This window comes from Ochotona princeps, chromosome 2 (assembly GCF_030435755.1).
Source record: "Ochotona princeps isolate mOchPri1 chromosome 2, mOchPri1.hap1, whole genome shotgun sequence".
In the NCBI taxonomy this organism is placed as follows: domain Eukaryota; kingdom Metazoa; phylum Chordata; class Mammalia; order Lagomorpha; family Ochotonidae; genus Ochotona; species Ochotona princeps.
Window position 1 is genome coordinate 43714038 of NC_080833.1, and position 18932 is coordinate 43732969.

General features: G+C 53.4%; 1 protein-coding gene across 4 annotated transcripts in view; it reads left to right on the plus strand.

Moving 5' to 3' along the window:
* ACOT11 (acyl-CoA thioesterase 11) overlaps positions 1-18932 on the plus strand; it is a 43367-nt gene that overhangs the window by 19004 nt on the left and 5431 nt on the right. For 3 of the 4 annotated variants that reach the window (XM_004588706.4, XM_058655805.1, XM_058655798.1), the window contains exons 2-10: positions 2150-2360; positions 3691-3760; positions 10145-10205; positions 11042-11140; positions 11532-11667; positions 14356-14512; positions 15530-15649; positions 17257-17401; positions 18142-18197. In XM_004588706.4, the coding sequence (XP_004588763.2) occupies positions 2150-2360; positions 3691-3760; positions 10145-10205; positions 11042-11140; positions 11532-11667; positions 14356-14512; positions 15530-15649; positions 17257-17401; positions 18142-18197 (1055 nt within the window). Of the gene's footprint in view, positions 1-2149; positions 2361-3638; positions 3761-10144; positions 10206-11041; positions 11141-11531; positions 11668-14355; positions 14513-15529; positions 15650-17256; positions 17402-18141; positions 18198-18932 lie in introns of those variants that run through there. The other variant, XM_058655812.1, reaches the window with a different exon arrangement.

An 18932-nucleotide genomic window follows, 5' to 3' on the forward strand; every position in this document is an offset into this window, starting at 1 on the left:
GCAGGCCTGATGCCAGCGCCTGGCACAGCTGCTGTCTGAGTGGGCACGTCTCTGCCCTGTAAGTGCCCTTCTGTTCTCCTTGCCTGACCTCCCGATCAGCTGTCTTGGCTCAGCCTGGATGCCACGGGCCCTGACTCCATTCTCCCTTGCCTGCCTTAGGAGGAGTGGACCGGCTCCTGGGCCCCATTGGCTCAACTGTGCCCGGGCTGCACACACGCCTGCTTCCTGGGCTAGCTGCCCACCCTCCTGGGGACCGGGAGACCTGATGTGGGCATGCTGCCTGAGCCCAGAGAGGGAGGTGGTGTCTGGGAGCCTGGGTCCCTGGGGGCTCCAGCCCAAAGGCAGTGCAGGGGTGATGAGGTGCTGTGGGTACTTGCTGGGGAAAGTGCAGTACTATTCCATGTGACCAGGCAACCAACTGCAGCTCTGTTCCACATGCCACACCCCAGCCTGGAGCCAGGGCTGTGGGCTACCTTGCAGAGTGGCAGGTCTCCCTGCCCACCTGGTGAGGGACAGGTGTGGCTAGGAAGGGAGGAGCCTTGCTCAGGATCACCTGAGAGAAAGGGCCGTGATTTAAACTGAAAGCTGTTTCCGACTGACCCCCAAAACAACTTTGATGAGATCCTCCTGGATGTCCAGTCCTTCCAGGCCTAGTTTGTACAGTGTTTGACCCACGGCCTTGTGCAGTGAGGGTGCCTGGTGCAAAACAAATGAACCAACAGACGAGTCACAGATTCGTTTCTTGGCACACAACTGGGCTCCTGTTCCGTGGAAGGGGTCAGGAGGCTCTTGGGAGTAGGCAGAATGAGAGCACTGGAACTCAGGCAGCTGGAATGCTGGCCCAGGGCTTTTCCTGTCCTCAGTTTCCTCATCTGTGAAATGGGTCAGCAGTCTTTGACGCTATGGATGTGAATAGGCTGAGGGAGCAGAGGCCTTGTGTGTGCAGCCTGCCTGTGTGCATGCCTAAACCTCGCAGACACCCTTAGACACTCTGCTTCTCCATCTCAGCTTGCCTCTCCTGTTTCTTTGCCTCTCTCCAGGGCCTCATTCTGGAATGTTCTTCCTAGAACACCTGGCTGTGAGAGGTGTGAGAAGAGTGTGGGTGAATGCAACTTGCCTGGAGCTTCCCTCAACATGTTTTCATTCCCGAAAAACCACCCACCCACATCCGTGCCTGACTGTGGTTACCATGGCAACAGGTCCTGGTACTTGGACCACCACAGGCTTTGACACCTGGGAGAGCCTGCAGACTGGGCAGCCCGGCACCCCTCCTGCCCCTCCCCTGGGTGCCTAGCGCTGCAGACCTGGAAACCCCCAGGCTTTTCTGGGTTATAGACTCCATTCAAATCCTGGGCAGTTTAGAGGTCCATGACCTTGACTGCATCAGCTTGGTGAATTTGGAATTCATTTTCAGTTGGCGCCAGGAGGCTTATGGAGGGGATCTTGCAAAGGGTAGAGACTTCCTCCTTCTCCCGCCCCACTCCCAGCAGGTGTTGCCTGACCCTGCTGCAGCTATGCCAGGCTCACTGCAGGGTCCCCCTGCCCTTCAGCAAAGCTGTGTGGTGGTTGGGAGTGCAGGCTGTGCAGCCAGACCTCTGGGGCCTGGCTGGGCCTTGTGCCTCCTTGGGCCTCAGTCGCCTCATCTGTAAGGTGGGGATGATGATGTCCCTGTGTGCTGGGTTTGCTGGGTGGATTGAGTCAAACGAGGGCACAGCAAGGGCTGACGCTGTGGTGCTGTGCACAGTGGTTCCTGCTCACACCCCACTCCAAGATCTGGCTTCACTTTCTGCTGTTCTCCTATAGTCAGTAGAGGCATCAGAACGTTCAATAGAAAACTTCAGAAATAAACAGTTCAGAAGATCACACATGAGGTTTGACATCTGCTGTCCGCCTGGGAGCTGACGCTTCCCCCTGTGTGGTGTGTAGATGGGGAAGAGCCAGGTAAGAGGGGGTCGCTGTGCTCTGTAGTTTCAGGCCTCCTCATGCTCACCTGGGCGTGAACCCCTCAACCACAGTTGAGGACCCCCACCTGACCTTGCTTGACTTGGTGCCACAGATTGACATTGGCCTTGAGAGCTGTTGCAGCTCCTGTGCCTGCTGATCTGAGATGCTGCTGCTGACTGACCTCTCCAACCCCTGTCTCCCCCAGGGCTTTGCCTCTGTGTTTTCCAGCCGTGCCTCCCGGAAGTCAGCTTCCCGAGCGGGGGATGCTGCCAGCGCCATGGCAGAAGATGAGGGCTACCGGAACCCCACCGAGGTGCAAATGAGCCAGCTGGTGTTGCCCTGCCACACCAACCAGCGTGGTGAGCTGAGCATTGGGCAGCTGCTCAAGTGGATCGACACCACCGCCTGCCTGTCTGGTGAGGCTGCCCTCCTGACCCACCCCCCTGGGACCAGTCTGTCTGCGCCGAGCTCAGGCCTCCATGTCCCGAGCTTTCCCAGCGTCCAGTGAGTGCCACCCTGGAACCTAACCCTGTCCACCTGCCTGATGTGCCCTGCCTGCCCTGTCTTGCTAGTCCTGTGCCGTTTTGGTCCCTGCTTCAACCCAGCACAGCCATAATTGGGACCCTTCAGGACTGGCCTGCAATTGCCCTGGGCAGAGCCTGCCACTGCAGCTGAGCTGAGCTGAGCTGAGTTGGTGCCTTGGCTTACTCACTCGGTTGCCCCACTGTTGTCCAGCCCCACTAGGAGCTCACAGCCTGGGGCAAGGCTGGAGGTGGAGGGGGTCAGGGGAGTGGGACACAAGGAACTGATTGATGAGGGTGTGTGAGCTGGGTCTTGAGGGTGATAATGTCATTGGCCAGGAAAGGAAGATGAGTGAAGGTTCTGCAAGCAGAATAGCGTGGCATGGTCACTGGCTCATTTGATAGTTGCTAACTGCTGTGTATGGGAGACCAGAGCACAGCACTGGCAAAGACCCTCAAGTATCCTCCACAGGAAGGGAAGGACGACAGGCAGGTGTCCCTTGGGTTGGTTCCAAAGCTGCCCTGCAATGGGTCAAGTCCCTTAAAGGGAATGGCCTTGTACTGGCTGTCTCTTGCACTATAAGCTTAGCTTTGAAAAAAATCCATTTATTTGAAAAGCAGAGAAGCAGAGGCAGAGAGAGGGAGAAAGAGACTGATCTGTTATATGCTGGGTCACTCTCTGGACAACTGCCGGCACATGGCTGTTCAGGAACTCAGAACTCCATCTGGGTCTCTCGCATGGGTAGCAGGGCACACACATGGGCCATCTTCTGCTGCTTTCCCAGGCACATTGGCAAGGCACCGGATTGGAAGTGGAGCAGCAGGGGCTCGAAGCAGCTCTGCTATGTGAGGTGCTGGTATCCCAGATGACGACTTAATCTGTTACCTACTTAGATGACCTCATGTTGCTTGCCTTTTCATACAGTACAATGCAAACACTCTGCATGGAGTTAGTTGTTAGGGAGTATTTAGGGAGCAATGACAAGAAAAAGGTATGCACTTGTTCAACACAAACATTTTGTTCCATGGTTGATTGAATCCATGGATGCATAATCCACAGAGAGCAAGAGCCAGGGCAACTGCATTGATGCAACAGAGAGCTGGAGGGCTGGGTACTAGCCAGGGTGACCGTGACCTTCACTGGGGTGACTGGAACAGCTGACATTTGATCAGAGGCCCGTGTGACACAGAGAGGCTGCTAACATCCACCTGTTTCTGATGCCAGCGGAGAGACATGCCGGCTGCCCCTGCGTCACTGCCTCCATGGATGACATCTATTTTGAGCACACCATCAGGTGAGTGACCCCTGCCTACCTCCAGCCTCCATCTGGTCTCCCAACCACAAACCTGCAGCCTCTGTTCCAGACCAGTCAGCCTGTGTGCCGCCTGAAGCCAACTCAGCTCACCAAGAGCCTTTGGGAATGGAGTGGCAGCAGCAGCTTTAAAGGGACAAGGGCTGTTGTACAGGCCTGGAGCCATCCTGCTGCTGGCCTGCTGCTGGATGCTGCTGTGGCTTTCTATGGCTGCAGGTGTGGACTGGGTGTTGCCAAGACAGCATTGTAGATGCTGTGTGGTTTTGGGGGTCTCTGTCTACTTATCTGCAAGTAGAAGGGGTTCAGCTTGGTCTGTGAAAGTCTTTCTGAGCTTGGATACTCTTTGCGTGTTCCTGGTCACAGACTGCAGGGGGACACCCAGATGAAACATGGTCAGCCTCAGCTTACAAACCTCCAGGGACAGCAAGCTCATTCCCAATGTGGGCTTTCTTTTTCTTTCCAGTAAAGGCCACTCTTACTGGTAGGCAGCTCTGTATGAGCCTACCCTAGCCATTGCTCCATGCAGCTTTGCCCATATCTCACTGTCCTGTGTCTGAGTGTCCTTGGCTTAGGACAGCCTACAGAGGCAGCATGACTCTGACCCTGTTCTTGTACTCATCTTTGGTCCCTGGGCCCACTATGCATCAAGAGCTCTTGCAGGATGGTTGGATGTCCTGTGTGTCATAGGTGAGGGGGACATTGGCCCAACCCCTGCATAGGTTCACTCTGTGCTTCATATTTCCAGGCCACAGCCTGTGCCAGGATCACATATGTAGGATTCACTGGAGCACAGTCTGTGTGTCCAGCAGCCTTAGTGTGCGGCGAAGTCGAGGCACAGGCATCACTGCAGTGCCGTGCTGGTATGGCTCTGACGTGGGTGCCGGGTCATCCTTTTCCAGTGTGGTTGAGGGTGGTTGCAGAGTTATGGGAAGATTGTATCTCTGAAGGCAGAACAGAGTTTTCATATACCTCTGCACCTAGTTCCTCTGTTACGGACATTATACATTCGTAGGATACCTTTGGCGCAGTTAATAAATAGATGTATTTAATACATAATTTATTTATTTGAAAGGTAGAGAGGGCCCGGCGGTGTGGCCTAATGGCTAAAGTCCTCGCCTTGAACGTCCCGGGATCCCATATGGGCTCCAGTTCTAATCCCGGCAGCCCCACTTCCCATCCAGCTCCCTGCTTGTGGCCTGGGAAAGCAGTCGAGGACGGCCCAATGCATTGGGACCCTGCACCTGCGTGGGAGACCTGGAGGAAGTTCCTGGCTCCTGGCTCCGGATTGGTGCAGCATCGGCCATTGCGGTCGCTTGGGGAGTGAATCATCGGACGGAAGATCTTCCTCTCTGTTTCTCCTCCTCTCTGTCTGTCTGACTTTGCAGTAAAAATAAAATAAATCTTAAAAAAAAAAAAAGAAAGGTAGAGAAAGAGAGAGAGATTGTCTGTACCCTGCTTCACTCCCTTAGATGGCCGCAACAGCCAAGGCAGGGCTAGGCCAGGCTGAAGCCAAGAACCAGTAGTTGTATTTGGGTTTCCCCCATGGGTGGTAGGGATCCAAGCACTTACACCAGCATTTGCTGCCTTCCCAGGTACATCAGAGGGAGCTGGATCAGATGTGGAGCCGCTGAGGTTAAAGCAGTGCTTTGACATGGCATGCTGGCTTCACAAGCAGCAGCTTAATGCACTGCCCCACAATGCCAGCCCCAATAGATGTTTTCTAAATTCTTTTTAAAAAGATTTATTTTTATTGCAAAATCAGATTTACAGAGAGGAGGAGAGACAGAGTGGAAGATCTTTCGTCCCATGATTCACTCCTCAAGTGGCCACAGTGGTTGGAGCTGAGCTGATCCGAACTCAGGAGCCTGGAGACTCCTCTGGATCTCCCATGCAGGTGCAGGGTCCCAAGGCTTTGGGCTGTCGTCTACTGCTTTTCTCAGGCCACAAACATGGAGCTGGATGGGAAGCAGGGCCGTCGGGATACAAACTGGTGCCCATATGGGATCCTGGCATGTTCAAGGCAAGGACTTTAGCTGCTAGGCTATTGCACCTGGCCCAGTTTTTTTTTTTTTTAAAGATTTATTTATTTTATTACAGTCAGATATACAGAGAGGAGGAGAGACAGAGAGGAAGATCTTCTGTCCGATGATTCACTCCCCAAGTGAGCCGCAGCGGGCCGGTGCGCGCCGATCCGAAGCCGGGAACCAGGAACCTCTTCCAGGTCTCCCACACGGGTGCAGTGTCCCAAAGCTTTGGGCCGCCCTCGACTGCCTTCCCAGGCCACAGGCAGGGAGCTGGATGGGAAGTGGAACTGCCGGGAATAGAACCGGTGCCCATATGGGATCCCGGGGCATTCAAGGCTAGGACTTTAGCCATTAGGCCACGCCGCCGGGCCCTTTTAAAATTCTTGTTGATTTTGTTTGGATCAGGCTGAAGCCAGGAGCCAGGGTCTGCCACGTGGATGGCAGGGACCCAGGTACTTGAGCCGTGACTTGCTGCTTCCAAGGGTGCACAGAAGCAAGGAATTGCAATGGGAAGTGGGGCTGGGACTCAAACCCTGGCACTCTGAGGTGGGTTGCGGTATCCCAAGCAGCATCTTGGCCGCTGTGCCAAATGCCTGCCCCACTGGGCCAGCTCTGAGATAGTATTTTGTATTGAATTTTAAACACATTTACAGTCCTCAGAATAGCATAATATGTTTATGTTGTGAGTTTCTCTCATGTTACAGATGAAGAAACTGAGTCACAGAGAAGTAAGTTGATCATTTAAGGCGGTACAGTCGGTGTAGAGAGCAGGATGTACTACTGGACAGGCAGTTTGGCTCCAGAGCCTTTGTTGCTAACCAATGGGCTGCATTTCCTAGATGTTGGGGTGGGGGTGGGTGGGTATAGAGTCATAGTGGTTGGTCATGGAGTGGCTTCCTGGAGGAATTGTGAATGGCTTCTGGTACCAGCAGCATGGTGCTTTGGAGGGCTATGGAGCCAAATCTGGGCCAGGGATCCAAGGACCTGAGCCATCTTCCACTGATCTCCCAGGAGCATTAGCAGGAAACCGGATTGGAAATGCAGCAGCTAGGACTCAAGCCAGCACCCATGTGGGATGCTGGCACTGCAGGCAATGGTTTTACTCACTGTGCCACAGAGAGGGCTGCAAGGCAGAGACCCCTGCTCCAGGCCTGGGGTAGGGGTGGGTGGATGAAGAAGCAGAGGAACCTGGGAAGTCGGGCAAGCTGGGAGGAGCTGGAGCAGCTGGCTGCTCCTATGAAAGCTTTTTGTTCATTGGTGCTTTGGCTGTCTATAAATATTTTCAAGTCTATTTTTAAGGGCTAAGAACTCTTGTTAAGCACACCACCACCACCATTACCATGCCTCAAAAATGAATAACAACTTTTCACTAGTACCAATATCTCACACTTTCTTATGAATTTTATTTTTAAAATTTAAGCCTTCTCTTTTTAAAAAAGGTATGAATTTAATTAATTTATTTGAAAGACAGAATTAGAGAGAGTGAAAGATCTTCCATCTAGTTTACTTTCTAAATGGCCACAATGGCCAAGATGGGGCCAGGCCTAAGCCAGGAACCTGGGACTTCATCTGGGTTTCCTGTATGGGGGCAGGTGCTCCCTGCTAATGGTCTGGCACCCATAAGGGATGCCAATATTTTAGGCAGTGGCTTAACCCGTCATTCCACAATGCTGGTCCCTATTTGTAAACTAAACTATCATGCATGAGAATACTTCAGAAAGTCCATGAAAAATACAATTAAAAGATAATTTTATTCCATTGCAAAAACATTGAACTCCATACTTTTTTTCATAATATATATTTGCCATAAACTTTAAAAAAATGTTTTATGAAAAAAAACAAGAAATTAACAACGACACAAAGAACATAAAAAGAAAGCAAAATAAAAATTAAAAAAAAAAGCAATGAAAAAAAAAGTTTCATGGAACTGGCACAATGACTCAGTTGGCTAATCCTCCACTTCCAAGTGCCATAGGGGTGCCAGTTTATGTCCTGGCTGCTCCACTTTCCACCCAACTCCCTGCTTGTGGCCTGGGAAAGCAGCAGAGGATGGCCCAAAGCCTTGGGACCCTGCACCCATGTGAGAGACCCCGAAGAGGCTGCTGGCTGTTGGTTTTGGATTGGCTCAGCTCCGGCTATTACAGCCATTTGGGGAATGAATCAGTGGATGGAAGATCTTTCTATCTCTCTTTCTCTCTGTAAATCTGCCTTTCCAATGAAAATAAATAAATCTTTATATATATATGCTTCATTTATACAAGAACAAAACACAGTGTGCAAAGTATTTACATATATATTTTTTTGAAGGAATACTAGATCCAAGATACCCTCCCAAGGCTAGGCTCTTGCCAATGTGCCTCCTGGCTCCCCAGTCATCCATGTGGGAGACCCAGAATTACACTGCTGACTCCTGGTTTCAGCTTCAGCTGTTGCAGGCATTTGCAGGACATTTCTCTCTTTCTTCCCCTTTAAAGTAAATATAATGCATACATACATATATCAAAATTTTAAGAGATCCAGCAACCACATTTATTTTAGCCATATTTGCATCCTGACTTGAGTAAGAACAATAAAATAAAAATTCATGGAACCAATACTGTTAAGTCACTGCCTGCAATGCCAGCACCCCGTATTGGCCAAGTTTATGTCCCAGGTGCTTCACTTCCAGTCCAGCTCCCTGCTAATGCACGTGGGAAAGCAGCAGAAGATGATCCAAGTTCTTGGGTCCCTCCACTCACATGGGAGATCCGGAAGAAGTTCCTGGCTTCTGGCTCCGGCCTGCTCCAACCCCAGCTGTTTGGGGAGCAAACCAGCAGATGGATGATCTCACCCTTTCTCTGTGTCTAACTGTCTTTCCAATAAGTAAAAATAAATTAAAATGAAATGGCACAGAGATCAACAAGTAAAACAATATAAGCTAAAACATAAAATTGTTTATTTCTGGGATTGTCTAATATCTGTGGATGGTGGAAGTGCGGCTGTGGGACAGGGAGCTTCAGATAAAGGTCCCTTGAAAGTTTTTTCTCTTGCAAAATTTGATTGTGAAAACTTTCCAACGTGGAGAATGGAACAATGTGGTAATCACTGCTGAGATCCAATAACTGAGACTTTGCTAAACTGGCTTGATCTGTGTAATGACAGGTAAGTACACCTGGTCACTCCCACCTCCCTTAAACGGTCCAAGGGTAAGTTGCAGGGATGGTGGTCCTTCGTCCCCCAGTGCGCGTCGACCTCTGTGATGGTAGGGACAGAAATGATCAGAAATCAGCAAGGTCTGGCCGGGTATGCTCCTAGGCTTGCTAGAGTCCCTGCTGCAGCTTCCACCCAACTGACCCTGAGAACTGTACCTAGTAACCATGTGTTCTGTATACTTTATGAGCAGTGAACTACACTCAGGCAAAGTGGCTCCCCCAGGGCCATGTGGCTTGGCTCGGTCCCAGGCACATGTGCACCTCCCACTGAGCCAAGTGTGGCCCCTGGCAGTGGACCCTCCCTAGGCTTGGGTATGTAGCTGTGCTGTTTGAGAAGGAGTTGACCTGGTTCTCCATGCCACTGAGCCAAGGCACAGAGGTGAAAGAACATCTCAAGGTCACTTAGCATTGGAGGCAGCCAGCACGCTGGCTTCCTGCCCTCCCCTACCCTGGGGACCTCCACTGCCTCCCGCAGGGGTGGGACAGGCTATGTGCTCACTAGGCATGTGTGTAGGCATAGCTGTCATGCTGGGGCACACGCTGCAGCTGGCACAGGCAAGGCTGGTGCTGTTGGAAGGATCAGCCTGGAATCCTCCCTCACTTTTTAGCTGGATGAGCTTGGGCACCTAGCTTCACTTTCCTGAGTTGCCATATGCCACATATACCTGCCAAGCTCAAATGGGGTGGGTACCCTGTGTCTGGGGCCCTTTGCGCCCTCTCTCATAGTGCCTCCCCTTAGGGGACACTCAGTACATGCATTCATGGACCCCTGTTGAGGCAGACCCACCCTGTAATGTGTGCTGGCCCTGAGGAGTTGGTGAGCGAAGCACAAGGTACTTATGGGTCATGGGGAGTAGGGGTCAGGCCCCTGGGAGGTGGGGTGGAGCTCAAGGAGCCCCTGGAGAGAGCTTAGGGGGAAGGGGGGGTTGGGATGAGACCACCCTCTTCTTGGCCTCAGCTTCCCCACCTGTGCAGTGGGTGCAGAGCTCTCTTCCTACTGGCTTGCTTGGAGAACTGCAGATGCAAACATGCCTTCCGGGCAGTGATGTCCTCCTGCCAGTCCCTCCCCCAGGCCCCTTCCCTGCAGGGAGCAGGTCCTGTCCCTCCCCTTGTCCCCCCGGAAGGCTCACTTCCTGCTTTCCTCTCTCCAGTGCTGGACAAGTGGTGAATATCAAGGCCAAGGTGAACCGGGCCTTCAACTCCAGCATGGAGGTGTGTGGGGCAGCACCACCTGGGGATGGGTGGGTGGGGCGGGTCTCTTCCTCTTCTCTCTTCCTCTCAGCCCCCGACCCGGGCTCACCCTCCCTTGCATAGCCCTATCAGGGCAAGCAGAGCTCTGCATAGCAGGGCTGGGCAGAGCCTTATGATCTTGTCTGATAACTCCGTAACTCAAAAGGGAAAATTGAGACCCAGGAGGGGCAAGAGACTTGCCTTGGGTATCTGAGCCTCGGTTCAGCAGCCACATGGCTACAGGGATAGAAGGAAGGCAATGTTGTGTCCCCAGCCTAGAGGCTGAGGGGCTAGAGCAAGACCACAATGGACTGGAGCTCACTGGCTGAACTTCAGGCCTGTCTCCATATCTGTGGAGTAGGAGCGTGCTGATACACAGGGTGTGTGGGTGTTGAGGGGGACCCCAACAGGACTTCAAGCATGTCTCCTGAGGGACCACTGGGACTGGATAAGCAGATCCTCACCACACCACCCTGGGTGTCCCCCAGATTCCCAGGTACCTCCTAGTTTCCTCTGGGAGGCAGTCATCCTTACAGTCTGGCCTTCCATGGGCACAGACTTGCTTCAAGCCTCTCTCACCAGCTAGTGGGAGGTGTGTTCACTCCTGGGTTACAGATGGAGAAGCTGAGACCCAGGCAAGGGAGGTGAGTTACACAGGGTTTCCCAAGGAACTGGGCCAAAGCCAGAACCACCCGCAGCTCTCTGTACCCCCGAGACCTGGCTGGCAACTCAGACGCACCAAAGGGCCTATCCTGGCTTGCTGTGGGACTTCCTGTTACTTCCATCTTTATTCCCTCCACCCTCTTCTTCCTCTCCAGGTGGGTATCCAGGTGACCTCTGAGGACATGTGCTCTGAGAAGCAGTGGACCGTGTGCAAGGCCTTGGCCACCTTTGTGGCCCACAGGGAGCTCTCCAAGGTTGGTGGCTGTACCTATTGGCTTGGCGTTGCTCTGGCATCTGGGACCCTTACCCTGGGGCCTGGGCTGGGGTGAGGAGGAGTCAGGGAGTGGCAGAGGGGTTGAGGAGGGGGTGCTGAAGGGTGACCACAGCCCCTAGAGGAGGGCTCACTCCCCACCATGACCTGATCCCACCCCTTCCTCCTCCCACGAAAAGCCCTTGCTCTCTCTGCTTTCTCTTCTTCAACACATGGAAGAAGAGTTTGATGTGCAAGGTCATAATGACAGAAAACAGGAAGATGGGTACAAAGAGGAGTGGGAGGTTTGTGGCCTTCAGTGGGGCAGCCCAAGGCCTCTGGGCCCCTTCAGGAAGCATATCCTGAGCACGTCTGTCCTACGCCCTGGCCAACAGGTGAAGCTGAAGCAGATCACACCACGGACCGAGGAGGAAAAGACGGAGCATAGCGTGGCGGCAGAGCGCCGGCGCATGCGCCTACTCTATGCTGACACCATCAAGGACCTCCTGGCCAACTGTGCTATTCAGGACGGTGAGCAGCAGAGACCGTGGCAACTTGTCCCCAAAGCAGGACCTCTATCCACTTGTAGACTCAAACCTATCACCTCAAGTAGGCCAGGGAGAGGAGAGTGTTAAGGCTTCGTGGCCAGCTCCCAGGAACCCTGGGGACCTCCAGCCAGGGCCTACAAGCCTCCCATGCACAGGGCCAGGGCACTGCCTCGGAGGCCAAGGGTCGTTGTGCCAGCCAAGCACGGATTCACTGTTTTAGAGACTTGTTTCCTTTCCCCACTTTTTTTCTTATCTGGGTTTGGGTCAGGACATCCTCAGTGGGCCTGCAGTGACAAAGCTGCCCAAGGACTCACTTCTCAAAATGGAGCTGCATCATGAACTATCAGTGCACAGGTGTGTGTGTTTCTGTGTCCCCAGGACACAGAATAAAAAGCAATACTCCTCGACCCGGACTCAGATTGGCTAGCTAATCCTCCCCTTGCAAACACTATGGGTGCCAGTTCATGTCCTGGCTGTTCTACTTCCCATCCAGTTCCCTCCTTGTTGCCTGGGGAAGTAGTTGAGGATGGCCCAAAGCGTTGGGACCCTGCACCATGTGGGAGACCCGGAAAATTTCCTAGCTCTTGGCTTTAGATCAGCTAAGCCCTGGGTGTTGCGGCCATTTGGGGAATGAACCAGTGAAAGGAAGATCTTTCTCTTTCTGTCTCTCCTCCATAAATCTGCCTTTCTAATAAAAAATTAAAGGGTCCTCCGAAAGGTAGCTCCTGTTTACGGAGTCTTCCCAAAAGTAACGCCTCCTTATTTAGGCACGATGGTTGTTATTTATCCTTGTCCTGTGCCATTTGTTTGTTTATTTGAAAGACAGAGTGAAAGAATCATTTTTTCTTTAAGATTTATTTATCTTTATTGGAAAGGCAGATTTACAGAGAGGAGAGACACAAGGAGAAAGATTTTCCATCCTCTGGTTCACTTCCCAAAGGGCTGCAATGTCTGGGGCTGAGTCAATTTGAAGCCAGGAGCCAGGAGTCTCTTCTTGGTCTCCCACATGGGTACAGGGTCCCAAGGCTATAGGCTACCCTCCATTACTTTCCCAAGCCACAATCAGGGAGCTGGATGGGAAGTGGAGCAGCTGGGACACAAACTGGTACCTGTATGGGATGCCATTGTTTGCAGGTGGAAGATTAACCTATTGAGTCACTGTGCCAGGTGAGAGAGAGAGAGAGAGAGAGAGAATATGAATCTTTATTTACTTTTCAAATGGCTACAATGTCTGGTGCTGGTTCAGGCTGAAGCCAGGAACCTGGAACTCCATCCCGATCTCCCATGGTGGTAACAGGAACCCAAGTGCTTGAACCATCTTCTGTTGCCTTCCAAGGAGCATTAGCAGGCAGTAGGATCATAAGCGGAGCATTTGGGACTTGGGCCAGTGCTCAAGTGGCCACTTAACCTGTTGCACCACAGTGCTAATCCCTGCTCTCTGTTTCCTGTGCCTTGCTTTGCCTTCTGAGAGTATATCTTGGAGGTGGCTGTGTCTCCGGACACAGAGGTGGACACTGAATTTCACAAAAAGAGGAAAGGAGTTCTGAATGGAGAGCATTGTTTGGGCTAAGGCCCAGAGGGGGCCTTAGATCTGGGTGACAACATTGAAACCTACAGGAGGAATCTGAGAACCCCGGGGGTGCTGTTCTGCTGCCCAGGGTGTGGAGAGAGCAGCCTGAACTTGTCCATCTCAAAGAGAGAAGCAGGCAATGCCTCAGAGAGCTGGGCTTGGAGGTCGGGACAGGAAGACCCAGCTCTTCCTATAACTATCCAGGGCTCCTTGGTCTTTGACCATCCCAGACTGTTGTATTGGCTTGTGTTCCGGCTGCTCCGCTTCCGATCTGTCTGCCTGCTAATGTTTCTGGGAAGGCAGTGGAGAATGGCTCAAGTCCCTCACATCTGCCCAGTCCATCCAACTCTCCTCTACCCCTCCCATCTGACACCTCTCTATGCAGGGGTCAGTCCGATGTGTTGGCCTGACATCTGGGCCTTAGGACTGGCTGTCTGACCTCACGATTGTTCTCCCTTTACTTGTCTGAATGCAGCTAAGCCTAGACCTCACGGCAGCCTGGGAATACCCTACCAGTTCTCCTGTCTGCATTCTGTTCCCCTTCCCTGGCTGTGAACTACCCATCTTGGCTGGCTCATCCCTGAACAGGACACTCTCCTTGGAGATGGGAGATAGGGACAGGGGCATGTCCCTGAAGCTCCAGGTCCTGTTCTTTGTCCACCTCTCCTCCTGGAGATGTCCCTGTGCCGGGGCAGCCGGAGACTGGCGTGTGTTTGTGTTTTGTGAGTTGGAGCCATACACCCCATGGCCACCCTCAGCAGTTGTTTGGGGTCACTTGGCTGGCTGGCCCCTCACAGAGGAGGCAGGGGAGGTCTGGAGTGACAGGGGGTGTGGTCACTTGTTTTGTCCAAGGTCATCAGCCTCTGTGGGCCACAGGTGGGGGCAGAGCAGGTGTATGTGCTGCCTCCTGCTCTGTGACATGCTCATGCCCTCCCTCGTCCCATGTCCTCCCACTCCTCCTGCAGGGCCTGCCTGAGCCTCAGGTGTGCTTGGTGCTGAGTAAGGTGGGGTTCTCGGGGCTGCCCGGTGCTGGGGTAGACAGCTGTCCTTGGGAAGCTTCTCACCTCCCTGCTTCCCTCGCTGGGCCCTTGTCACCGTCAGATCCTGAGAGCAGAGACTGCGGCCGCATGGTGCCGGCCGAGAACACACGTGTGGAGAGCGTGGAGCTGGTCCTGCCTCCCCATGCCAATCACCAGGGCAACACCTTTGGTGGCCAGATCATGGCCTGGATGGAGAACGTGGCCACCATCGCAGCCAGGTGAGGGCCGGGCAGGCCACCTCGCTATCTGTCTCCTCCTGCTCCCCTTGCTTCTCTCCACCCCCTCCACCCTCCAGCCTGGGGTTAGCATTCAGGGCATCAGTGGCTTGGCTGCGCTGGTAGAGTATACCAGCCTTGGGGAACCAGAGCTCCCTGTGGCTCCCATCGTCTACCAGGGCAGCATCAAGCCCCTTGGTTCCTTGCTCTGACCCTGCCTGCTTTCTTCCTAGTGTGTGCCAAGTGCATGCTGTTCCCTGCCTCTGCCCTTGCCCCGGTGCCAGCTCCTGCTGTACATCCTCCACGATTGCTGCTGACATGTCCTTCCCACCTCTCCTTGCACAGTACCTTCTCCCTGTGTGTGTGTCTGGGGTAGGAGCTACATTAAATGTCGGCATCTCTTTTAGGCTCAAAATAACTGACATCCACTGACACACTCTCAGACTTCCACGAGTTTAAACTTGTCTTTCTCTGTCCCTTCCCACCCTTTCCTAGCAGGTGGGCTCCTCCTCATCCCTTGGAGCTTGGCCCATTCAGTCTCCTGCGCCTCCAACCCCATGTGAACCATGGCAGACAGTGCACCAATACTGCCATTGTGGGCAGCCCTATCTAAGAGTGCCAAGAGATGCCAGAGGAGGGAGGGTGTCTGGATGGTTCAGGAAGACTTGCTGGAGGAGGAGCGCTTCAGCAGGTCCCTAACAAGCGGCTCTGGATAAGGGCAGGGATTCCAGGTAGTGGGTGTGGTAAACGGTTAGGAATAAAAGTTGGAAGAAACATGGAAAGGGTTCATCTGAAGCTTAAGGTTTTGTCTGTCATTTCAAACTCCGTATATGGACCTCAGTATTACAAGCTGTGAAATGGAGTGTTAGCTCGGTGTTCTGAGCAGAACTGCCATGGGACTGGCTCAGAGGACAGACTGGGTCTGAGAATGAGGCCCAGGGAAGGGTGGGGGTGGGGAGTTGGGTAGAAGGCTGGTCCAGGTAGTGACTGAGCTCTGTGTCCTCACCCCTGTGTCCCCAGCCGGCTGTGCCGCACCCATCCTACACTGAAGGCCATCGAGATGTTTCATTTCCGAGGCCCGTCCCAGGTGGGCGACCGCTTGGTGCTCAAGGCCATTGTGAACAATGCCTTTAAACACAGGTGAGGGGCTGGGTGACTGGGCCCCTGCAGCCCAGGCCCACATGTGATGCTAATCTTCCCTCCACTGTAAGCTGCCCTGGTTCCCGCTCCTGACTTCCTGGCTACCCATGACTGGGACAGGGTGCTTCCTTTGGACTTGCTCCACCCCTGTGCTCCCTGCCATCTCAGGTCGTAGCCTGTGTCTGTGGCTATCCACCCATTCCCTGACACCTGCACACTTCCCTGATGAGATCTGGACAGTATTTGGTCATTTGTCAAACCCTTCTCCAGCCTCCTCCTAAAGCCGTTAGCCCCACCATAGCCCTTGTTTTTGGGGTGCAAGCCGACACCTGCTCCCAGGAAAGCTCACTTGAAGTCAGTCTCTGAATGTGACTGTGGAGACTGTGGTGTAATTATCCAGAGTGGAGGATCAGAGCCAGGCTGCCTGGCTTCAGGCCCACCTCCTACTGGGGCCGGTTACTTTATGCTTCTGAGCATCAATTCTTGCCCATTTGGAAATGGGGCTCACCCTGACCTTCTTGTGGCTGCCAGGACTCTGAAGTGTCACTATTGTTCACTGGTGGAAGGCCTGACAGCTGCTGGCACTGCTTCTGTGATTTGGCCTTTGACCCGCACGCATCCTGTGGCCACCCAGGGAATGCTTTCCCTGCAGCTGAGAGGCCTGGTGCATAGTCTGGGTTCCCTTCCTGGCCTGTTATGGGACCTTGGGCCACCTATGGTGTATAGTGTCCACATTCTGTAATCATAGGCTGCTGTTGTATGATCAAAAAGGGGAGACAGACACGATGCAGCCACTGGGCTGCTCCCGCCCTGCAAACCTGTGTGTTGAGCTTCCCTCTCATTAGGCCATGTCCCACCTCCGTGTTGCTGGCCTTGGCAATGCAAACTGCTCATAGAAGCCTTTGCTTTCCTGAGTGTTGCCTCTTTGCCAAGCTGTTAGCCCACGAGGCATGGATGGGATAGGATTATTAATTTTCCTGTCCCCCAGGACTGGACCCAAAGTAGGTGTCCTGACTCACTGAAAGAAAGGGCCAGTTCTGGGTATCCTGCCTGGGAACTCTGATCCAGGTGGCTGGGAGAACTGTAGGTGTGCTGGTGCACACACATACATGTATGTGCATGTAAGTGTGTGATTGTGCATGTATAGGAGTGTTGTATGTCTGTGGATGAGTGTATGTGCACACATGTACCTGCATGTATGAGTATGTATATATGAACATAAGAATGTGCATATATGTGCAAGTATATGTGTGCAATGAGCATGCATACATTGTACTGGTGTGTCAGTGTGCATATACATGTTTATGCATGCATATGAGTAAGTGTGCATATGACACATGTGTGTGCGCATGCTGGTATGTGTGCATGTGTGCTGGTGTGCATGCATATTAATGTTTAGAATGTGTGTGACTGTATAAGGATGCATGTACTGTATGAGTGTATGGGTGTGCCCATGTATATGAGTGAGTGTGTGTATGAGCATGTGCTAGTGTGTGAGTGTGTATATGTACATGTGTGAGTGTGAGAGTGCATACCTGTGTGTCTGTGCCAGTGGCTCTGTGGCCCCAGTGAGGGCTGTTCCACATGGTCACATGCTTTCCCATCAGCATGGAGGTGGGCGTGTGTGTCGAGGCTTATCGCCAGGAGGCCGAGGCCCACCGGCGCCACATCAACAGTGCCTTCATGACTTTTGTTGTCCTGGACGCCGATGACCAGCCCCAGCTGCTGCCCTGGATCAGGCCTCAGCCTGGGGTGAGTGGGCGAGTGCCCCGCTCCAGCACTGGCTCCAACAGGCCCTGGGAAATGGGGGGACCCAGTCCTGCCTTCTGGTGGGGCCCAGCTAACCACTTGGAGGGTCCCTGATTGTGCCTCTGGGGTACCCCTTAGGTAAGGTGGGCCCTTTGTTCTGTCCACCTGAACTCAGGATGCAGAATGCAGTGTTGGGGCCTGGACTCATAGGCTTTCTCAGGAATGAGGGTGTCTGCCTCCTGTGTGCCCTCTCCCTCCCTGGGGAAATATTCGCTACTCACCTGCTTGCCCTGAGCTGGCTCTGCAGCAAGGAGCTGGGTGGTGACTGGAGCCAGGTCTCCTGCTCACATGGAGGAGATGATTGACAGTGTTATAGAGAAGGTGGGCTCTGGTCATCCTGCGACCCTGACCAGTTTCCACCACCGAGGGTTGTGGTGGGCATTGGATGGTGTTTTACATGGTAAGAACTCAGGAAGGGTGGATGGTACATGGCAAGTGCCCTGGATGTCGGGCCACTGGGAGTGTCTTTACAGAGCAGGCAACTGAAGTCCAGTAAGGGGAGGGGTCGCCTGAGACTTTGAAGAATGCTGAGGCTGCCCCTAATTCTCTGCTGCTTTCCCACTCGGGGAAAATTTTCCAAGGATGCCCCAAGTTCCACTTCAGGGTTGCAGGAAAGGGGCATAGCCAGGGCGGAGCTAGCTGCTGGCCTGCCCCCACCACACCTGTCCCTGCTTCCTCCCCAGGATGGTGAGCGACGGTACCGAGAGGCCAGTGCCAGGAAGAAGATTCGCCTGGACCGGTGAGTGTGGGCTGGGTGACAGGGATGGTGCTGGGTCAAGGCCGGCCAGCTGTGATGAGCCCAGGGGCACAGGCATGGATGCAAAGCCAGGACCTCTGACTCTATGCCACCTATCAGCATGGCCTCCTGGCAAAGAGGTCTTAAGACCCATTGTGTAGTTGACCACCATAAGGACTGAGGGGCCTGAGCAGCAGAGTAAGGATCTTAGTGGTGTCTGGCTGATTTTTGATTCATGGACTGTGAGGGCCAATGGGCAAAGTGAGGCAAGAGCATCTTGGACAGGAGGTGTGGTTATGCAAGACATCAGCCCGGTGTATCTGACTTTGCTGGGAAAATGTTTTACAAACTTGAGAGTGCTGTGAGCATGCATGCAGTGTTCACAAGCTGGAGTCAATAGGCAAATGTGTGGTTGAGCAGCATTTGATATAATCCCAGTGTGCTCTCTGAAGCAGGGCCCATTGCTGATTCCATTTCACAAAAGGAAGCCGTTGAGGCATGAGGCTGAAGTTGCTTGGATGGGACTGAGCCTTGAGCCTGCCGCTCTTCCTTGCCGACTGGTTCCCAGCCCCTGAGCAGCTAGCTGCTGGTTTGCCATGCCAGGCTTGTGTGTTCTTGGCTGCTGCTTCCTGTGTGCCCAGCTGAGTCTGAGCCAGGATGCGGGGTGCAGACCAAGGCCTGGTGCCCGCCTATGTCCACAGAGATGGACTTCCCAAGAACCCACCTGGTCCCTTCCTG